This window comes from Oncorhynchus gorbuscha, unplaced genomic scaffold, assembly GCF_021184085.1.
Source record: "Oncorhynchus gorbuscha isolate QuinsamMale2020 ecotype Even-year unplaced genomic scaffold, OgorEven_v1.0 Un_scaffold_2954, whole genome shotgun sequence".
Classification (NCBI taxonomy): domain Eukaryota; kingdom Metazoa; phylum Chordata; class Actinopteri; order Salmoniformes; family Salmonidae; genus Oncorhynchus; species Oncorhynchus gorbuscha.
This window is the reverse complement of record NW_025747331.1, coordinates 4,439-26,120: the sequence shown is the minus strand read 5'-3', so window position 1 is coordinate 26,120 and position 21,682 is coordinate 4,439. Positions and strand designations below refer to the sequence as shown.

General features: G+C 42.5%; 1 protein-coding gene across 1 annotated transcript; it reads right to left on the bottom strand.

Annotated features, from left to right (window-relative positions):
• Positions 1 to 2,078: 2,078 nt before the first annotated feature.
• On the bottom strand, positions 2,079 to 8,498 carry LOC124027093 (neuronal growth regulator 1-like). The gene is made up of 5 exons (XM_046339639.1): positions 8,493 to 8,498; positions 7,874 to 7,953; positions 7,428 to 7,775; positions 6,997 to 7,257; positions 2,079 to 2,215 (listed from the first exon to the last, which is right to left on the bottom strand). Exons 2-5 carry the CDS (start codon positions 7,950 to 7,952, stop codon positions 2,145 to 2,147), a joined length of 759 nt encoding a protein of 252 aa, XP_046195595.1. The 5' UTR covers position 7,953; positions 8,493 to 8,498; the 3' UTR covers positions 2,079 to 2,144.
• Between the last annotated feature and the right edge of the window lie 13,184 nt (positions 8,499 to 21,682).

Sequence of the window (21,682 nt, the reverse complement as noted above, 5' to 3'; positions counted from 1 at the left end):
TGTAATCTAGAGTCAAAGATGCCCTGCTATTGACACACTAGTGCAGAACAACATCCCCACCAAACAATGTAATATGTTTAGTAGAGTCAAAGATGCCCTGCTATTGACACACTAGTGCAGAACAACATCCCCACCAAACAATGTAATATGTTTAGTAGGTGTCATCTAGAGTCAAAGATGCCCTGCTATTGACACACTAGTGCAGAACAACATCCCCACCAAACAATGTAATATGATTAGTAGGTGTAATCTAGAGTCAAAGATGCCCTGCTATTGACACACTAGTGCTGAACAACATCCCCACCAAACAATGTAATATGTTTAGTAGAGTCAAAGATGCCCTGCTATTGACACACTAGTGCAGAACAACATCCCCACCAAACAATGTAATATGTTTAGTAGAGTCAAAGATGCCCTGCTATTGACACACTAGTGCAGAACAACATCCTCACCAAACAATGTAATATGTTTAGTAGGTGTATTCTAGAGTCAAAGATGTCCTGCTATTGACACACTAGTGCAGAACAACATCCCCACCAAACAATGTAATATGATTAGTAGGTGTCATCTAGAGTCAAAGATGCCCTGCTATTGACACACTAGTGCAGAACAACATCCCCACCAAACAATGTAATATGATTAGTAGGTGTCATCTAGAGTCAAAGATGCCCTGCTATTGACACACTAGTGCAGAACAACATCCCCACCAAACAATGTAATATGATTAGTAGGTGTCATCTAGAGTCAAAGATGCCCTGCTATTGACACACTAGTGCTGAACAACATCCCCACCAAACAATGTAATATGATTAGTTGGTGTCATCTAGAGTCAAAGATGCCCTGCTATTGACACACTAGTGCTGAACAACATCCCCACCAAACAATGTAATATGATTAGTAGAGTCAAAGATGCCCTGCTATTGACACACTAGTGCTGAACAACATCCTCACCTGGAACAAGGTCATTTGTATATTATTAACAGAAGTCTAGTTTCATTGTATGTTATCTGACACCATAACTTAATAAGGAAATGTGAAATGAAGTATTATGTGTCATAGCTGACTAAGATCACCAATGGTCAGAAATAGTGAAAGAAAACAGGCAATAACACTGTAAAATGAATTAAATCCATGATATATATACACATATAGAAACATGGAAACATTGAATGGTAGGTGTAAAATGAATTAAATCCATTATATATGATATATATATATATATGCACATATAGAAACCATGGAAACCATGGAGTAGTAGGTGTAAAATGAATTAAATCCATGATATATATATATGTAATGAATTTCCTCCTCTTCTTCCGAAGAGGAGAGAGGCGAAACGGATCAGAGGACCAATACGCGGCGTGGTAAGTGTCCATGGTTCTTTTTAATACGTTAAGGTACACATGAACAACTGACTACAAAAAAACAATAAATGTGAAAACTCAAAACAGTCCTATCTGGTGCAATCACAGAGACAGAAACAATCACCCACAAACACACAGTGAAACCCAGGCTACCTAAGTATGATTCTCAATCAGAGACAACTAATGACACCTGCCTCTGATTGAGAACCATACTAGGCTGAAACATAGAAATACACAAAACATAGAAAAACAAACATAGACTGCCCACCCAACTCACGCCCTGACCATACTAACTAAATACAAAACACAGGAAATAAAGGTCAGAACGTGACAATATATATATATATATGCACATATAGAAACCATGGAAACCATGGAATAGTAGGTGTAAAATGAATTTAATCCATGATATATATATACACACATATAGAAACCATGGAAACCATGGAATAGTAGGTGTGTCCTACTATTGGCACAGCATAATAGTTGATGTCTTCACTGTTATTCTACAATGTAGAAAATAGTACGAATAAAGAAAAACCCTTTAATGTGTAGGTGGATCCAAACTGTTGATTTAAGGCAAAATCATAAAGTTACAAGGTAATATTATCAAAGTATTGTTGTCATGGCTATCAATCAATCAATAATTGTATTTATTTATTAATCAGTAGTTAGCAGAAAGTGGACAGACAGCCACCAATCACAGTGGGAGGGATTTTGAAGAAGAAAAAAAAATAAAAGCACATGTATTCAGCCAATCAGTGGGTTCAGGAAGTGGTCTTAAAGCCAATGAATGAGTTGGAGGAGCAGCATAGCCACCAAGGCACTTGCAGCAGCCTGACAGGAAGCTCCTGAGGAGGGAAACAGAAGTTTAGGCTGCGTTTACACAGGCAACACAATTCTGATCATTTGACAATAATTTGGCATGTCTGATATACATCTGAATTTTTTTCCCCAATATGTCAACAGCTCAAAAAACGACATGAGTTTATCTTTTGAGTTTTGATTTAAACTACATTCGTATGTGGATCTCAATCCTGATACAATTCCCATACTCCATATACAAGGATGCTCAGATTCATTTTTTTTTTTACTTCTGAAGTGGTTTTGCATATGACCTACCGTTACCAAGACTACCACCCCAAAGGTTAACGGAACAGAGAGAGGAAATGAGCATTGCATCCTTCCTCTGCTCCAAGATGGCATAGCATTTTAGATGTCTTTTGTCCTTGTCCGTATATATATGTATATATTTCTACAACTTTCTTCGCATACCTTTTTATTTATATTTTTGATTTTCTATAAACTCATCTTCAAAACACTCTCCTGCAACCCGCCTAACCAACTTATATTTATAAAAAAAGAAAGTATTATTTACCTCAAATCTGTAATCCTCCATAGAAGCTAGCCAGAAGCTAGCCAGAAGCTAATCCAGAAGCTAGCCAGAAGCTAATCCAGAAGCTAGCCAGAAACTAATCCAGAAGCTAGCCAGAAACTAATCCAGAAGCTAGCCAGAAGCTAATCCAGAAACTAGCCAGAAGATAATCCAGAAGCTAGCCTGAAGCTAATCAGAAGCTAGTTAGCTTCTTTACTGGCTAATCGTTAGTATTCAGCTAACCACAGTTTGTGATCATCAGCTACCCTTTAGCTCGAAAATCTATCGCCAGTTTTGTACGGTGCGGCTCGGAACATACCGGACCCATTTTTCTCTCCATGTCCCCGGATTTCAACCACTAACTCTGGACATTCATACCTGGATCTCGCAGCTAGCTAGCTGCTATCCGTGTGACTATCGGCTTACGTCGATTCCGGAGCAAACATCAATTATTCCGGAGCTAGCCAGCTGAAGAGTTCCATCAGTCACTCCTGGGCTACAATCACCTATCCTCCCCACCAGGCCTTCACAACTGGACTACCGACGTTATCTACCCGAGGGAGTTATCTGCTGCCCTATCAGAGACTACATCAGTGTTAGTGCTGCCCTATCAGAGACTACATCAGTGTTAGTGCTGCCCTATCAGAGACTACATCAGTGTTAGTGCTGCCCTATCAGAGACTACTTCAGTGTTAATGCTGCCCTATCAGAGACTACATCAGTGTTAGTGCTGCCCTATCAGAGACTACATCAGTGTTAGTGCTGCCCTATCAGAGACTACATCAGTGTTAGTGCTGCCCTATCAGAGACTACATCAGTGTTAGTGCTGCCCTATCAGAGACTACATCAGTGTTAGTGCTGCCCTATCAGAGACTACATCAGTGTTAATGCTGCCCTATCAGAGACTACATCAGTGTTACTGCTGCCCTATCAGAGACTACATCAGTGTTAGTGCTGCCCTATCAGAGACTACATCAGTGTTACTGCTGCCCTATCAGAGACTACATCAGTGTTACTGCTGCCCTATCAGAGACTACATCAGTGTTACTGCTGCCCTATCAGAGACTACATTAGTGTTACTGCTGCCCTATCAGAGACTACATTAGTGTTAATGCTGCCCTATCAGAGACTACATCAGTGTTAGTGCTGCCCTATCAGAGACTACATCAGTGTTACTGCTGCCCTATCAGAGACTACATCAGTGTTAGTGCTGCCCTATCAGAGACTACATCAGTGTTAGTGCTGCCCTATCAGAGACTACATCAGTGTTAGTGCTGCCCTATCAGAGACTACATCAGTGTTAGTGCTGCCCTATCAGAGACTACATCAGTGTTAGTGCTGCCCTATCAGAGACTACATCAGTGTTAGTGCTGCCCTATCAGAGACTACATCAGTGTTAGTGCTGCCCTATCAGAGATTACATCAGTGTTAGTGCTGCCCTATCAGAGACTACATCAGTGTTAGTGCTGCCCTATCAGAGACTACATCAGTGTTAGTGCTGCCCTATCAGAGACTACATCAGTGTTAGTGCTGCCCTATCAGAGACTACATCAGTGTTACTGCTGCCCTATCAGAGACTACATCAGTGTTACTGCTGCCCAATCAGAGACTACATCAGTGTTACTGCTGCCCTATCAGAGACTACATCAGTGTTACTGCTGCCCTATCAGAGACTACATCAGTGTTACTGCTGCCCTATCAGAGACTACATCAGTGTTAGTGCTGCCCTATCAGAGACTACATCAGTGTTAGTGCTGCCCTATCAGAGACTACATCAGTGTTACTGCTGCCCTATCAGAGACTACATCAGTGTTACTGCTGCCCTATCAGAGACTACATCAGTGTTAGTGCTGCCCTATCAGAGACTACATCAGTGTTAGTGCTGCCCTATCAGAGACTACATCAGTGTTAGTGCTGCCCTATCAGAGACTACATCAGTGTTAGTGCTGCCCTATCAGAGACTACATCAGTGTTACTGCTGCCCTATCAGAGACTACATCAGTGTTACTGCTGCCCTATCAGAGACTACATCAGTGTTAGTGCTGCCCTATCAGAGACTACATCAGTGTTAGTGCTGCCCTATCAGAGACTACATCAGTGTTAGTGCTGCCCTATCAAATCAAATCAAATCAAATCAAATCAAATTTTATTTGTCACATACACATGGTTAGCAGATGTTAATGCGAGTGTAGCGAAATGCTTGTGCTTCTAGTTCCGACAATGCAGTGATAACCAACAAGTAATCTAACTAACAATTCCAAAACTACTGTCTTATACACAGTGTAAGGGGATAAGGAACATGTACATAAGGATATATGAATGAGTGATGGTACAGAGCAGCATACAGTAGATGGTATCGAGTACAGTATATACATATGAGATGAGTATGTAGACAAAGTAAACAAAGTGGCATAGTTAAAGTGGCTAGTGATACATGTGTTACATAAGGATGCAGTCGATGTTGTAGAGTACAGTATATACATATGTATATGAGATGAATAATGTAGGGTAAGTAACATTATATAAGGTAGCATTGTTTAAAGTGGCTAGTGATATATCAGAGACTACATCAGTGTTAGTGCTGCCCTATCAGAGACTACATCAGTGTTAGTGCTGCCCTATCAGAGACTACATCAGTGTTAGTGCTGCCCTATCAGAGACTACATCAGTGTTAGTGCTGCCCTATCAGAGACTACATCAGTGTTACTGCTGCCCTATCAGAGACTACATCAGTGTTACTGCTGCCCTATCAGAGACTACATCAGTGTTAGTGCTGCCCTATCAGAGACTACATCAGTGTTACTGCTGCCCAATCAGAGACTACATCAGTGTTACTGCTGCCCTATCAGAGACTACATCAGTGTTAGTGCTGCCCTATCAGAGACTACATCAGTGTTAGTGCTGCCCTATCAGAGACTACATCAGTGTTAGTGCTGCCCTATCAGAGACTACATCAGTGTTAGTGCTGCCCTATCAGAGACTACATCAGTGTTAGTGCTGCCCTATCAGAGACTACATCAGTGTTAGTGCTGCCCTATCAGAGACTACATCAGTGTTAGTGCTGCCCTATCAGAGACTACATCAGTGTTAGTGCTGCCCTATCAGAGACTACATCAGTGTTACTGCTGCCCTATCAGAGACTACATCAGTGTTACTGCTGCCCTATCAGAGACTACATCAGTGTTAGTGCTGCCCTATCAGAGACTACATCAGTGTTAATCAGGAACAGGGTTGGAGTTTAAACCTTCAGGAGGGCATCTCTCCAGGAACAGGGTTGGAATTAAAACCTACAGGAGGGTATCTCTCCAGGAACAGGGTTGGAGTTAACCTACAGGAGGGTAGCTCTCCAGGAACAGGGTTGGAGATAAAACCTACAGGAGGGTAGCTCTCCAGGAACAGGGTTGGAGATAAGACCTACAGGAGGGTAACTCTCCAGGAACAGGGTTGGAGTTAACCTACAGGAGGGTAACTCTCCAGGAACAGGGTTGGAGATAAGACCTACAGGAGGGTAGCTCTCCAGGAACAGGGTTGGAGTTAAAACCTACAGGAGGGTAGCTCTCCAGGAACAGGGTTGGAGTTAAAACCTACAGGAGGGTAGCTCTCCAGGAACAGGGTTGGAGTTAAAACCTACAGGAGGGTAGCTCTCTAGGAACAGGGTTGCTCTATGTTAGCAGTATGGGGGGGCATTGAATAGTCATGAGGTCTGAGTTGACCTGCTCTATGTTAGCAGTATATGGGGGGGGGACACATCGTATATAGTCATGAGCTGTGTCAGGTTTCAAATAACATAAACACACCTGGAATGTCAACATCACAGTGCATTTCGCTACACTCGCATTAACATCTGCTAACCATGTGTATGTGACAAATAAAATTGGATTTGATTTGATTTGATTTGATTTGTGTTGAGTAAAATACCAATGATTATGTGAAAGGTCATGTCACATTGGAGTCATTGGGCTTCTCTTCGGAGTTAGTGTTTCTATGTGGTGATGCTCCTCTTCAGTTCCAAAGAGGAGCTTTTCATTACAAGGAGAGCGCGGTCACAGAGGTTTTTCATTATACCATGTGTGAATTCTATTGTTTCATTTTTAATATATATATATTTTTCCATAACAGGACCTTCTCGACAGACCAAGACCGATGGACGACCGAATCTATCAACCTACCAACCAACCAAACTATCATCCAACTAACCTAACAACCAATCAATCTTCCAACTTACCAACCATCCGACCAATCATCCATCCATCTCACCTGTGACCTCCACGTTAACAGTACAGGTGCTGTTTCCCAGGAGGTTTCTGGCGATGCAGGTGTAATCTCCAGAGTGAGACTTGGCAATGTTGGTGATGGTCACTACGGATCTCTCTTCCATGGGGTTGGAGTCGGCTTGGGAGAGCAACCAATCGTACGAGGGGGCAGGGTTACCTTTTGCACTACAGTTAAGTGATAGGGTGTCGCCCTCCGTGATGCTCATGGAGAAACATCCAGGACTCATAGTGATCTGAGGCTTGTCTGGGGGGGGATGAAACAAGTTGATTAATGAGCGATAAAGAGAGATGAGAAACAAGTTGATTCATGAGAGAAAATGAAGTGAAAACAGCATCTGTCAACGTCATGACTCGTCTGGTGTCTAACTAACTGTTGTACTAAATGTGTGTAGACAGAGAACCAGAAGGACTCACAGTGCACGTTGGTGTTGAGGCGGTCTGAGTCCATTACAGGAGGAGGTTGGGGTCCCTCTGGTCCCAGATCCAACATGGCTGAACACAACAACTGGGCCCCGTCATCATCTCTACCAGGGGTGAAGTCCAGGGTGTAGGTCCCATTCTGTGGTGTGTTGATGTTGTCCTTGGATTTCTGTTGTGTGTCTAATTCTGTCTGTTCACCAGTGGCACTGATTTTGTAGAAGGTCACCGTGAGTCTCCCAATAGGAGCGATGTTCTGGACAAGACACTGCAGCAGGTACTGATCCCCCTCAACCATCGGATCAGGGTACTTCCTGTAGCTGATGGAGACACGGTCTGGAAGCTCTGTGGAGGAATGGAAACACACAGTGATTAACAGTGCAGAGCCATACTAAGAATACATTCAGAAACACCAGAGAAGATAAGAGAGAGATGTCACTCACTATAAACTGTGATGTTTAGCTGTTTCTGACACAGGCCTCCGTCTGTGAAGCATGAAGGTTTGATCTTCCAGTCAGTCATACTGTCAAATCAAATGAAATATTTAAAGTGTATTTAAAATAAATCAATTAAAATAAAAAACAGAAGGCAACACAAGCGATGAATAAATGTATAGAATAACACCTCATTAAAGACCATCGAAGCTAAATAACATTAAAGTCAAACTAAAAAGGTGTTGTTGTTTTTTTACTAGCTTTAAAAGTCTCAGCTGTGTCTGCCTCTCTCACCTGTCCACCCTCAGCTGTGTCTGCCTCTCTCACCTGTCCACCCTCAGCTGTGTCTGCCTCTCTCACCTGTCCACCCTCAGCTGTGTCTGCCTCTCTCACCTGTCCACCTTCAGCTGTGTCTGCCTCTCTCACCTGTCCACCCTCAGCTGTGTCTGCCTCTCTCACCTGTCCACCCTCAGCTGTGTCTGCCTCTCTCACCTGTCCACCCTCAGCTGTGTCTGCCTCTCTCACCTGTCCACCCTCAGCTGTGTCTGCCTCTCTCTTACCTGTCCACCCTCAGCTGTGTCTGCCTCTCTCTCACCTGTCCACCCTCAGCTGTGTCTGCCTCTCTCACCTGTCCACCCTCAGCTGTCTGCCTCTCTGTCCACCCTCAGCTGTGTCTGTCCACCTGTCCACCCTCAGCTGTCTGCCTCTCTCTCACCTGTCCACCTTCAGCTGTGTCTGCCTCTCTCACCTGTCCACCTTCAGCTGTGTCTGCCTCTCTCACCTGTCCACCTTCAGCTGTCTGCTCTCTCTTACCTGTCCACCTTCAGCTGTGTCTGCCTCTCTCACCGGTCCACCTTCAGCTGTCTGCATCTCTCTTACCTGTCCACCCTCAGCTGTGTCTGCCTCTCTTACCTGTCCACCCTCAGCTGTCTGCATCTCTCACCTGTCCACCCTCAGCTGTGTCTGCCTCTCTCACCTGTCCACCCTCCAGCGTCAGGATCTTCACCTTGTTGTCTGTTAGACCTGTCCCCTCCCTGTCTGGCTTCGGTCCAGCCCATCTCTACAGGGGTATCTGAGCTGCAGTTACCGGGAGGCTGTGTCTCCTGCTTCACCACCAGCCTGGCAGGACTGACCACCAGGCACTCAGCATCTGGAAGACCAAGGACAAGTGAAAACTTTATTGTTCTGTTATTGTTGATTTTATTGTTCAAACCAAACATTGTTTTGGCTTTCTGGAACCTGTCCAGCCTTCTGTTCAGATGTCTACCATGGAAACCAACTCAGCTGTTGGTCGGTCTCACCTGTAACCCTCAGCTGTGTCTCCTCTCTTAATGTCCAACTCTGCTGTCTGCATCTCTATAACTTCCACCCTCAGCTGTGTCTCTTCTCACCTGTCCACCCTCCATGAACTTCACCTTGTTGTCTGTTAGACCAACCCCTCCCTGGGTGGAGCCCATCTCTACATAATATGAACTCTGTTGGTTGGTCTATAACAGCCTGGCAGGACTAGAGCCTCAGCTTCTCATAATAGTGAAAACTTTATTGTTCTGTTATTGTTGTATTGTTCAAACCAAACATTGTTTTCTCTGGAATAGAGCCTCTGTTCAGATGTATTATGAACTCTGTTGGTCGGTCTATAACGTCTCATAGAGCCTCTTCTCATAATATGAACTCTGTTGGTCGGTCTATAACTTCTCATAGAGCCTCTTCTCATAATATGAACTCTGTTGGTTGGTCTATAACGTCTCATAGAGCCTCTTCTCATAATATGAACTCTGTTGGTCGGTCTATAACTTCTCATAGAGCCTCTTCTCATAATATGAACTCTGTTGGTCGGTCTATAACGTCTCATAGAGCCTCTTCTCATAATATGAACTCTGTTGGTCGGTCTATAACTTCTCATAGAGCCTCTTCTCATAATATGAACTCTGTTGGTCGGTCTATAACTTCTCATAGAGCCTCTTCTCATAATATGAACTCTGCAGAACATGTCTTAAGTATAACGATACACCAAATGTTGACAAAATGTGGACTTGGGAACATAACGAGAAATAGAGCCTCTTCTCATAATATGAACTCTTGCAGAACAAAGTCTTCCGTTAACGATACACTGTAGAATGTTGACAAAATGTGGACTTGGGAAACAAAGCTCCGGAGAACCATCTGAATTCGTTTATTTCTGCCTACTTGAGAGAATACAAAGCTCCGTTAGATACCATCTGTAGAGGTGCCGTCTATTTCTGCCTACTTGAGAGAATACAAAGCTCCGTTAGATACCATCTGTAGAGGTGCCGTCTTCATCATTAAACATCATAAAACATGATAGTATTTCAACCACATAAAAGCCGAACTGTAATCTCATCAGAAACATATTGGGGTTTCATTTTCACAGCTTTCTGTCTCCTTTACAACCGCTCAAATTGATGTCATTTGGACATTTTGCACAGAAAATCTTTTCCGTTTTTATTTTTGTTTCGTCATTGTATTTTCTCGCCGGTCCCCAAACGTCGAAAGATGACAGCGGGAACCTTACGGATGTCAACTAGATTGATAGCGTTCATCCTATCGATCTATTACATTATTATGTTGATCAAGGGTTTATTTAGTATTCTAGGTCAACATATAATGACGAAGGAGAAGCTACATGCATCTAATTATAGAATAGTCGACTAACAAATAGCCTACCAAAATGTAGGAAATTATCATTTATCTCTAAATCAGGTTAAAAAAAACTAATCCCCCTGTCAAAAAAATCGTTCCGCTCTCTTTGACTGTAGCCTATTGCATATTTTCTATATTAGCGGGTTAGGGTTGAGTGCGGCCCTCAGATTTTCACTTTATCACATCTAGTCAGGTTGTTGTGGATGGGTTATTAGTAATTCCGGGCGGTTGCGGGTGAACAAACAGCTGACCTGAGCACCACTAACACCTACACACACATGGAATTTAGTACGTCATTGAACCATGGCAGGAGGGAGGATGTATTCCTAAAGAATTCAACCATTCACTGTCAGTCATTAGTTATCTAAAATACTTTAAATCAAATGCACAGTACCAACATTTATTTAAGGAAATAAAACAGGAAAAAAATACCTAAACTATTAAACTCAACTTAATTCCGCCACAGAGTTGTGGAATTAGACAGAAGTCTAACTTACCGGTGAAGTCACAATACAGAGACAATGATGAAATAAGTAGACCAATTAAAATCGCCATTTTCCATCGAACTAACAACGAACGTCCCTCCGCGAAGTCTTCCGCTTTTCTGTTCGACGAGCTGAAGAAGAAATGCGCTCGTTCTGCTTTGCAGAAGACCGTTGAAAGTGAAAGTATTCTAGACTGGAAAACGCCCCAACGACCCCTCCTCTTCCTCCTCTCTCTCTCTCTCTCTCTCTCTCTCTCTGAGTCTTCTATTATCTACAGCAGTGGTATTCATAGTCGGGGTCACGAACTCGAGGGAGAACTGCAGTGCACTCGTCCAAAGCATAAATAAGAGTATAGATTATTGTATGGGACAATAGGAGAGGATAGAGGGCAGGGGTGGAGAGGAAGAGGCAGCAGGGCAGATATATCAACCAACATCTGCATTGTCACACACATCATTCTATCACTGACACTGGTGTCCAATCTATCTGAGAGAGAGAGAGAGAGAGAGAGAGAGAGAGAGAGAGAGAGAGAGAGAGAGAGAGAGAGAGAGAGAGAGAGAGAGAGAGAGAGAGAGAGAGAGATAATTAAGGGCAGTAGTCTATAATGGAGTGTTGTTTAGGTTAGAGGTGTCACTTTAATCAAACAGTAACAGTGACCCAGATCAGGACAGTAGTCTATAATGGAGTGTTGTTTAGGTTAGAGGTGTCTCTTCCATCAAACAGTGACCCAGATCAGGGCAGTAGTCTATAATGGAGTGTTGTTTAGGTTAGAGGTGTCTCTTTAATCAAACAGTGACCCAGATCAGGTCAGTAGTCTATAATGGAGTGTTGTTTAGGTTAGAGGTGTCTCTTTAATCAAACAGTGACCCAGATCAGGGCAGTAGTCTATAATGGAGTGTTGTTTAGGTTAGAGGTGTCTCTTTAATCAAACAGTAACAGTGACCCAGATCAGGACAGTAGTCTATAATGGAGTGTTGTTTAGGTTAGAGGTGTCTCTTTAATCAAACAGTGACCCAGATCAGGACAGTAGTCTATAATGGAGTGTTGTTTAGGTTAGAGGTGTCTCTTTAATCAAACAGTAACAGTGACCCAGATCAGGACAGTAGTCTATAATGGAGTGTTGTTTAGGTTAGAGGTGTCTCTTTAATCAAACAGTGACCCAGATCAGGGCAGTAGTCTATAATGGAGTGTTGTTTAGGTTAGAGGTGTCTCTTTTAATCAAACAGTAACAGTGACCCAGATCAGGACAGTAGTCTATAATGGAGTGTTGTTTAGGTTAGAGGTGTCTCTTTAATCAAACAGTGACCCAGATCAGGACAGTAGTCTATAATGGAGTGTTGTTTAGGTTAGAGGTGTCTCTTCCATCAAACAGTAACAGTGACCCAGATCAGGACAGTAGTCTATAATGGAGTGTTGTTTAGGTTAGAGGTGTCTCTTTAATCAAACAGTGACCCAGATCAGGTCAGTAGTCTATAATGGAGTGTTGTTTAGATTAGAGGTGTCTCTTTAATCAAACAGTGACCCAGACCAGGTCAGTAGTCTATAATGGAGTGTTGTTTAGGTTAGAGGTGTCTCTTCCATCAAACAGTAACAGTAACAGTGACCCAGACCAGGTCAGTAGTCTATAATGGAGTGTTGTTTAGGTTAGAGGTGTCTCTTTAATCAAACAGTGACCCAGATCAGGTCAGTAGTCTATAATGGAGTGTTGTTTAGGTTAGAGGTGTCTCTTTAATCAAACAGTAACAGTAACAGTAACCCAGATCAGGACAGTAGTCTATAATGGAGTGTTGTTTAGGTTAGAGGTGTCTCTTCCATCAAACAGTAACAGTAACAGTGACCCAGATCAGGACAGTAGTCTATAATGGAGTGTTGTTTAGGTTAGAGGTGTCTCTTTAATCAAACAGTAACAGTGACCCAGATCAGGACAGTAGTCTATAATGGAGTGTTGTTTAGGTTAGAGGTGTCTCTTTAATCAAACAGTGACCCAGATCAGGACAGTAGTCTATAATGGAGTGTTGTTTAGGTTAGAGGTGTCTCTTCCATCAAACAGTAACAGTGACCCAGATCAGGACAGTAGTCTATAATGGAGTGTTGTTTAGGTTAGAGGTGTCTCTGACCCAGATCCAGGTGTCTCTTTAATCAAACAGTAACAGTGACCCAGATCAGGACAGTAGTCTATAATGGAGTGACCCAGTTAGTTTAATGGAGTGTTGTTTAGAGGTGTCTCTTAATCAAACAAACAGACCCAGAACAGTGACCCAGATCAGGACAGTAGTCTATAATGGAGTGTTGTTTAGGTTAGAGGTGTCTCTTTAATCAAACAGTGACCCAGATCAGGTCAACTATAATGGAGTGTTGTTTAGATTAGACCCAGATCAGGTCAGTAGTCTATAATGGAGTGTTGTTTAGGTTAGAGGTGTCTCTTCCATCAAACAGTAACAGTAACAGTGACCCAGACCAGGTCAGTAGTCTATAATGGAGTGTTGTTTAGGTTAGATAATCAAACAGGTCAGTAGTCTATAATGGAGTGTTGTTTAGGTTAGAGGTGTCTCTTTAATCAAACAGTAACAGTAACAGTAACCCAGATCAGGACAGTAGTCTATAATGGAGTGTTGTTTAGGTTAGAGGTGTCTCTTCCATCAAACAGTAACAGTAACAGTAACCCAGATCAGGACAGTAGTCTATAATGGAGTGTTGTTTAGGTTAGAGGTGTCTCTTTAATCAAACAGTAACCCAGACCAGGACAGTAGTCTATAATGGAGTGTTGTTTAGGTTAGAGGTGTCTCTTCCATCAAACAGTAACAGTGACCCAGATCAGGACAGTAGTCTATAATGGAGTGTTGTTTAGGTTAGAGGTGTCTCTTCCATCAAACAGTAACAGTGACCCAGATCAGGTCAGTAGTCTATAATGGAGTGTTGTTTAGGTTAGAGGTGTCTCTTTAATCAAACAGTAACAGTAACAGTGACCCAGATCAGGACAGTAGTCTATAATGGAGTGTTGTTTAGGTTAGAGGTGTCTCTTAATCAAACAGTAACAGTAACAGTAACCCAGATCAGGACAGTAGTCTATAATGGAGTGTTGTTTAGGTTAGAGGTGTCTCTTTAATCAAACAGATCAGGACAGTAGTCTATAATGGAGTGTTGTTTAGGTTAGAGGTGTCTCTTCCATCAAACAGTAACCCAGACCAGGACAGTAGTCTATAATGGAGTGTTGTTTAGGTTAGAGGTGTCTCTTTAATCAAACAGTAACAGTGACCCAGATCAGGTCAGTAGTCTATAATGGAGTGTTGTTTAGGTTAGAGGTGTCTCTTTAATCAAACAGTAACAGTGACCCAGATCAGGGCAGTAGTCTATAATGGAGTGTTGTTTAGGTTAGAGGTGTCTCTTTAATCAAACAGTAATCAGTGACCCAGATCAGGTCAGTAGTCTATAATGGAGTGTTGTTTAGGTTAGAGGTGTCTCTTTAATCAAACAGTGACCCAGATCAGGGCAGTAGTCTATAATGGAGTGTTGTTTAGGTTAGAGGTGTCTCTTTAATCAAACAGTAACAGTGACCCAGATCAGGACAGTAGTCTATAATGGAGTGTTGTTTAGGTTAGAGGTGTCTCTTTAATCAAACACCCAGATCAGGACAGTAGTCTATAATGGAGTGTTGTTTAGGTTAGAGGTGTCTCTTTCCATCAAACAGTAACAGTGACCCAGATCAGGACAGTAGTCTATAATGGAGTGTTGTTTAGGTTAGAGGTGTCTCTTTAATCAAAAGTGACAGATCAGGACAGTAGTCTATAATGGAGTGTTGTTTAGGTTAGAGGTGTCTCTTCCATCAAACACAGTGACCCAGATCAGGACAGTAGTCTATAATGGAGTGTTGTTTAGGTTAGAGGTGTCTCTTTAATCAAACAGTGACCCAGATCAGGTCAGTAGTCTATAATGGAGTGTTGTTTAGATTAGAGGTGTCTCTTTAATCAAACAGTGACCCAGACCAGGTCAGTAGTCTATAATGGAGTGTTGTTTAGGTTAGAGGTGTCTCTTCCATCAAACAGTAACAGTAACAGTGACCCAGACCAGGTCAGTAGTCTATAATGGAGTGTTGTTTAGGTTAGAGGTGTCTCTTTAATCAAACAGTGACCCAGATCAGGTCAGTAGTCTATAATGGAGTGTTGTTTAGGTTAGAGGTGTCTCTTTAATCAAACAGTAACAGTAACAGTAACCCAGATCAGGACAGTAGTCTATAATGGAGTGTTGTTTAGGTTAGAGGTGTCTCTTCCATCAAACAGTAACAGTAACAGTAACCCAGATCAGGACAGTAGTCTATAATGGAGTGTTGTTTAGGTTAGAGGTGTCTCTTTAATCAAACAGTAACCCAGACCAGGACAGTAGTCTATAATGGAGTGTTGTTTAGGTTAGAGGTGTCTCTTCCATCAAACAGTAACAGTGACCCAGATCAGGACAGTAGTCTATAATGGAGTGTTGTTTAGGTTAGAGGTGTCTCTTCCATCAAACAGTAACAGTGACCCAGATCAGGTCAGTAGTCTATAATGGAGTGTTGTTTAGGTTAGAGGTGTCTCTTTAATCAAACAGTAACAGTAACAGTGACCCAGATCAGGACAGTAGTCTATAATGGAGTGTTGTTTAGGTTAGAGGTGTCTCTTCCATCAAACAGTAACAGTAACAGTAACCCAGATCAGGACAGTAGTCTATAATGGAGTGTTGTTTAGGTTAGAGGTGTCTCTTTAATCAGTGACCCAGATCAAACAGTAGACATCAAACAGATCAGGACAGTAGTCTATAATGGAGTGTTGTTTAGGTTAGAGGTGTCTCTTTAATCAAACAGTAACAGTGACCCAGATCAGGTCAGTAGTCTATAATGGAGTGTTGTTTAGGTTAGAGGTGTCTCTTTAATCAAACAGTAACAGTGACCCAGATCAGCAGTAGTCTATAATGGAGTGTTGTTTAGGTTAGAGGTGTCTCTTTAATCAAACAGTAACAGTATCAGTGACCCAGATCAGGTCAGTAGTCTATAATGGAGTGTTGTTTAGGTTAGAGGTGTCTCTTTAATCAAACAGTAACAGTATCAGTGACCCAGATCAGGTCAGTAGTCTATAATGGAGTGTTGTTTAGATTAGAGGTGTCTCTTCCATCAAACAGTAACAGTGACCCATCAGTAACAGTGGGTCAGTAGTCTATAATGGAGTGTTGTTTAGGTTAGAGGTGTCTCTTTAATCAAACAGTAACAGTGACCCAGATCAGGACAGTAGTCTATAATGGAGTGTTGTTTAGGTTAGAGGTGTCTCTTTAATCAAACAGTAACAGTAACCCAGATCAGGTCAGTAGTCTATAATGGAGTGTTGTTTAGATTAGAGGTGTCCCTTAATCAAAACAGTGAGGTGTCCCAGATCAGACCCAGCAGTAGTCTATAATGGAGTGTTGTTTAGGGTTAGAGGTGTCTCTTTAATCAAACAGTAACAGTAACCCAGATCAGGTCAGTAGTCTATAATGGAGTGTTGTTTAGATTAGGTGTCACTTTAATCAAACAGTGACCCAGACCAGGACAGTAGTCTATAATGGAGTGTTGTTTAGGTTAGAGGTGTCTCTTTAATCAAACAGTAACAGTGACCCAGATCAGGGCAGTAGTCTATAATGGAGTGTTGTTTAGGTTAGAGGTGTCTCTTTAATCAAACAGTAACAGTATCAGTGACCCAGATCAGGTCAGTAGTCTATAATGGAGTGTTGTTTAGGTTAGAGGTGTCTCTTTAATCAAACAGTAACAGTATCAGTGACCCAGATCAGGTCAGTAGTCTATAATGGAGTGTTGTTTAGATTAGAGGTGTCTCTTCCATCAAACAGTAACAGTAACAGTGACCCAGATCAGGGCAGTAGTCTATAATGGAGTGTTGTTTAGGTTAGAGGTGTCTCTTCCATCAAACAGTGATCAAACAGTGACCCAGATCAGGTCAGTAGTTTATAATGGAGTGTTGTTTTAGATTAGAGTCACTTTAATCAAACAGTGACCCAGATCAGGTCAGTAGTCTATAATGGAGTGTTGTTTAGGTTAGAGGTGTCTCTTTAATCAAACAGTAACAGTAACAGTGTCCCAGATCAGGCAGTAGTCTATAATGGAGTGTTGTTTAGGTTAGAGGTGTCTCTTCCATCAAACAGTGACTCAGATCAGGACAGTAGTCTATAATGGAGTGTTGTTTAGGTTAGAGGTGTCTCTTTAATCAAACAGTAACAGTAACAGTGTCCATCAAACAGATCAGGGCAGTAGTCTATAATGGAGTGTTGTTTAGGTTAGAGGTGTCTCTTCCATCCAAACAGTCAGATTAGGTCAGTCTATAATGGAGTGTTGTTTAGGTTAGTTAGAGGTGTCACTTCCATCAAACAGTGACCCAGATCAGGTCAGTAGTCTATAATGGAGTGTTGTTTAGTTAGAGGTGTCTCTTTAATCAAACAAACAGTGACCAGATCCAGGTCAGTAGTCTATAATGGAGTGTTGTTTAGGTTAGAGGTGTCTTTAATCAAACAGTGACCCAGATCAGGACAGTAGTCTATAATGGAGTGTTGTTTAGATTAGAGGTGTCTCTTTAATCAAACAGTAACAGTGACCCAGATCAGGTCAGTAGTCTCAAAACATAATGGAGTGTTGTTTAGGTTAGAGGTGTCTTCCATCAAACAGGTGACCAGGACAGTAGTCTATAATGGAGTGTTGTTTAGGTTAGAGGTGTCTCTTTAATCAAACAGTAACAGTGACCCAGATCAGGGCAGTAGTCTATAATGGAGTGTTGTTTAGGTTAGAGGTGTCTCTTTAATCCAAACAGTGACCCAGATCAGGTCAGTAGTCTATAATGGAGTGTTGTTTAGGTTAGAGGTGTCTCTTTAATCAAACAGTAACAGTAACAGTGACCTAGATCAGATCAGTTGACAGTAGTCTATAATGGAGTGTTGTTTAGGTTAGAGGTGTCTCTTTAATCAAACAGTGACCCAGATCAGGGCAGTAGTCTATAATGGAGTGTTGTTTAGGCTAGAGGTGTCTCTTCCATCAAACAGTAACAGTGACTTTAATCAAACAGATCAGGACAGTAGTCTATAATGGAGTGTTGTTTAGGTTAGAGGTGTTCTTTAATCAAACAGTAACTTTCCATCAAAACAGATCAGGACAGTAGTCTATAATGGAGTGTTGTTTAGGTTAGAGGTGTCTTCCATCAAACAGTAACCCAGACCAGGACAGTAGTTTAGGTTAATGGACCCAGTGTTGTTTAGGTTAGAGGTGTCTCTTTAATCAAACAGTGACCCAGATCAGGGCAGTAGTCTATAATGGAGTGTTGTTTAGGTTAGAGGTGTCTCAGATTCCATCAAACAGTAACTTCCATCAAACAGTAACCCAGACCAGGACAGTAGTCTATAATGGAGTGTTGTTTAGGTTAGAGGTGTCACTTTAATCAACAGTGACCCAGATCAGACCAGGCAGTTAGAGTCTATAATGGATCAGGTTGTTTAGGTTAGAGGTGTCTCTTCCATCAAACAGTAACAGTGACCCAGATCAGGACAGTAGTTTATAATGGAGTGTTGTTTAGGTTAGAGGTGTCACTTTAATCAAACAGAACCAGAATGCAAGAATCATTGGTGTTTCTCACTCTGAAACCCTGAAAAACACATTCTATTGACATACTCTCATATTCCCTGATCAATTAAGTTCACAGTGTCTCCATGGTAACGGTCATGTTTGTCCAGTCGCCTGGGGAGCTAAACAGAGGAAGTGAATCTGCACGGCAGGAAGTTGATTATAGATCCGAACAGATGCAGTCTTCCTGACAGCCTTACAATGACTTTTGAGAAATGAAACATCCCGAACCAAGGTGCATTTAGTGGCAGCAAAGCATTGTGGACCAAAGCTAAAGAGTACATCCAGCTTATAGTAAACGCTCAAAATGACGTCTTTGGAACAGACTTGCAAAGAGGATACATGTCACAGTCACAATACATTGACTGTCAGGAGTTAAATAGACTTGACATCTGGAAAGGCATTGTGGGAAGGTTGAGAAAACTAAGACAGGAACTCAGTTGTGTGAAGTTAACGTGAACGTGCTTCATATTATAACATAAGGAGGCCGATATATCCTCATGTGTGTTCTGCTGTAGTCTACAATGATAGAAGTTATGTTCTGATATTGTGATATTTGTTCTACTGTTACATTGATGTGTTGTAAGGCCCACAGCTGAGTGTGTGTTCATGTGCATATGGCCCGTGTTCTGCAATGACGTCAAAACATGTTGCTCAACATTGATGTCTCGAAAATTAGGCTATAAGAAATTCAGACTTGTTTAAGCCCCACAGCTAAACTCGAGTAGGTTGGCATACCCTCAAACTCAACTCTGGATCTTGAAGCCAGTTCCACTGTACTTTTTAAAAATGGTTCCCTTCTAATCAGGGACTGATTTACACCTGGGACACCTGTTGTGTGCAATCAATTATCAGGCAGAAGGGAAAACCAGCAGGCCCCGGACCTCGCAGGGTCAGAGTTGATTACCCCTGGTATAGATAGGCTATGCGTATGACGGGTGTTCAGTAAGTGACGTCTAAAATGGTTTGAAGGAATCATCACCTTGAAAAGCGCTGTCCGTTTCTCCACCATATATAGTAGGCTACTTGGCTGTTTACTCTGCTGCGCTGCTACTTTGTGGTTGACACATTTCTTCTTGTGTGTTCCGGTACCTCAAGTCCCCCGGATATCCCCCCTGTAAGCTATTGTGAGATAAAAAAATTAAATACAAAGTTAGAGAGATAAAGGATAGAGGGTAAGAGAGAGAAAGAGTAAGTACATCTAATTCTGCCATTCATTCGTGTCATAATATCGTGATAAAATGTTCACTGTCTTGAAAATAGAACCCTAACGTTCTCTTTGGTATCGCGTGATTTTACGTGAGTCTCATTAAGACTACAGAACTGGCAACGCACAAGTTTCATCTTTATTGTCAACATACCAGACAATTTGGCGTTGACACTTCCTCCCACTGGTGTTCATAACGGAGCGATTCTTAAGGCCACGCCTCCTACAAGTCACGCCTCCTACAAGTCACGCCTCCTACAAGTCACGCCCCAAACATTATATCATATCAGTTCACAAAAAAAAAAACAGGCAACTTCTGCGCACTTGGGTGCTGCCATAGTTACATTGGCAGTGCCAGTCCAATAAGGCTTGAGGTCATCAGCCACTGATACGTCAACATTTTTTCTCCGGTTACTTTGATTGGACTGACATGTGTTCATGTCATCGTCTACCACGCCTTCTAGCTAGCTTAGCTGAAAAGTTATCATGTCGACTATATCTAATCAGGCTCAGAGCGTTTTTCTGTTATGTACCAATACTCTAATGTAGAAGTATTGTAGACCCATGCTGAATCTAACTTGGGGGAAGTAGTATATAAGCTGATCATAAGCAAATGTTATCTTTGAGGGGCCATAAAACCAAACATTCTAATGTTTGAGTGTGAAGTTGTTTCAATGCATAAAAGCTTTTTTAAATTGAGGTTGAATTCCAGAACACCAGAACTCCAGAACACCAAAACTCCAGAACACCAGAACTCCAGAACACCAGAACTCCAGAACACCAGAACTGGGCCTCATCATCACCACTACTAAGGAAGAAGTCCTCCAGAAACATCACGTCACTATAAACTGTAATGTCCAGCTGTTCCTGACACTGGCCTCCCTCTGTGAAGCACGAAGGTTTGATCTTCCTGTCAGTCACAATCAAATCATCACCAAGACGAGGGAAGAAGTCCTCAGAAAAATCTGTCACCCCCCCCCCCAAATGAAATGGCTGTTTGTGTGTATAGTTGTCTGTTCAACACTCTTGGTGCCTGTAGAAGGTCACAGTGAGGTTGTCAATGAGAGCAGTACCTTGGTCACCACTGTAGCTGGTCCTGATTCCCTAACTCCATGGTCACCACTGTAGCTGGTCCTGATCCCTCAACTCCATGGTCACCACACTGTAGCTGGTCCTGATCTCCATCAACTCCATGGTCACCACACTGTAGCTGGTCCTGATCCCCTCAACTCCATGGTCACCACACTGTAGCTGGTCCTGATCCCCTCAACTCCATGGTCACCACTGTAGCTGGTCCTGACCCCTCAACTCCATGGTCACACTGTAGCTGGTCCTGATCCCCCTCAACTCCATGGTCACCACACTGTAGCTGGTCCTGATCCCCCTCAGCTCCCATGGTCACCACACTGTAGCTGGGTCTGATCCCCCTCAACTCCATGGTCACCACACTGTAGCTGGTCCTGATCCCCTCAGCTCCATGAGTCTCACTGTAGCTGGTCCTGATCTCCATCAACTCCCATGGTCACACACTGTAGCTGGTCTGATCTCCATCAACTCCATGGTCACCATAGCAGCTTGTCTAGTCCTCTAACTCCATGGTCACCACACTGTAAGCAGTCCTGATCCCACTCAACTCCATGGTCACCACGCTGTGGCTGGTCACAGTCCCCCTCAACTCCATGGTCACCACACTAGCTGGTCCTAACCATTAAACCAGAGGGTGGAGGCTGCAGCGATTGGTAGCTGGATGGACACAGTCTGAAAAGCTCTGTGGAGGAATGGGAAACACACACACACAAACAGTGATCAAACAGTGTGCAGAGCTCATACTGCAGTATACATTC

Coding starts and splice junctions, on each gene's coding strand:
- LOC124027093 (XM_046339639.1), bottom strand. CDS start 7,952: ATGACTGACTGGAAGATCAAACCTTCATGCTTCACAGACGGAGGCCTG. Junction 7,776..7,873: donor GCTAAACATCACAGTTTATA/GTGAGTGACATC, acceptor ATTCCTCCACAG/AGCTTCCAGACCGTGTCTCC. Junction 7,258..7,427: donor CCTCAACACCAACGTGCACT/GTGAGTCCTTCT, acceptor ATCCCCCCCCAG/ACAAGCCTCAGATCACTATG.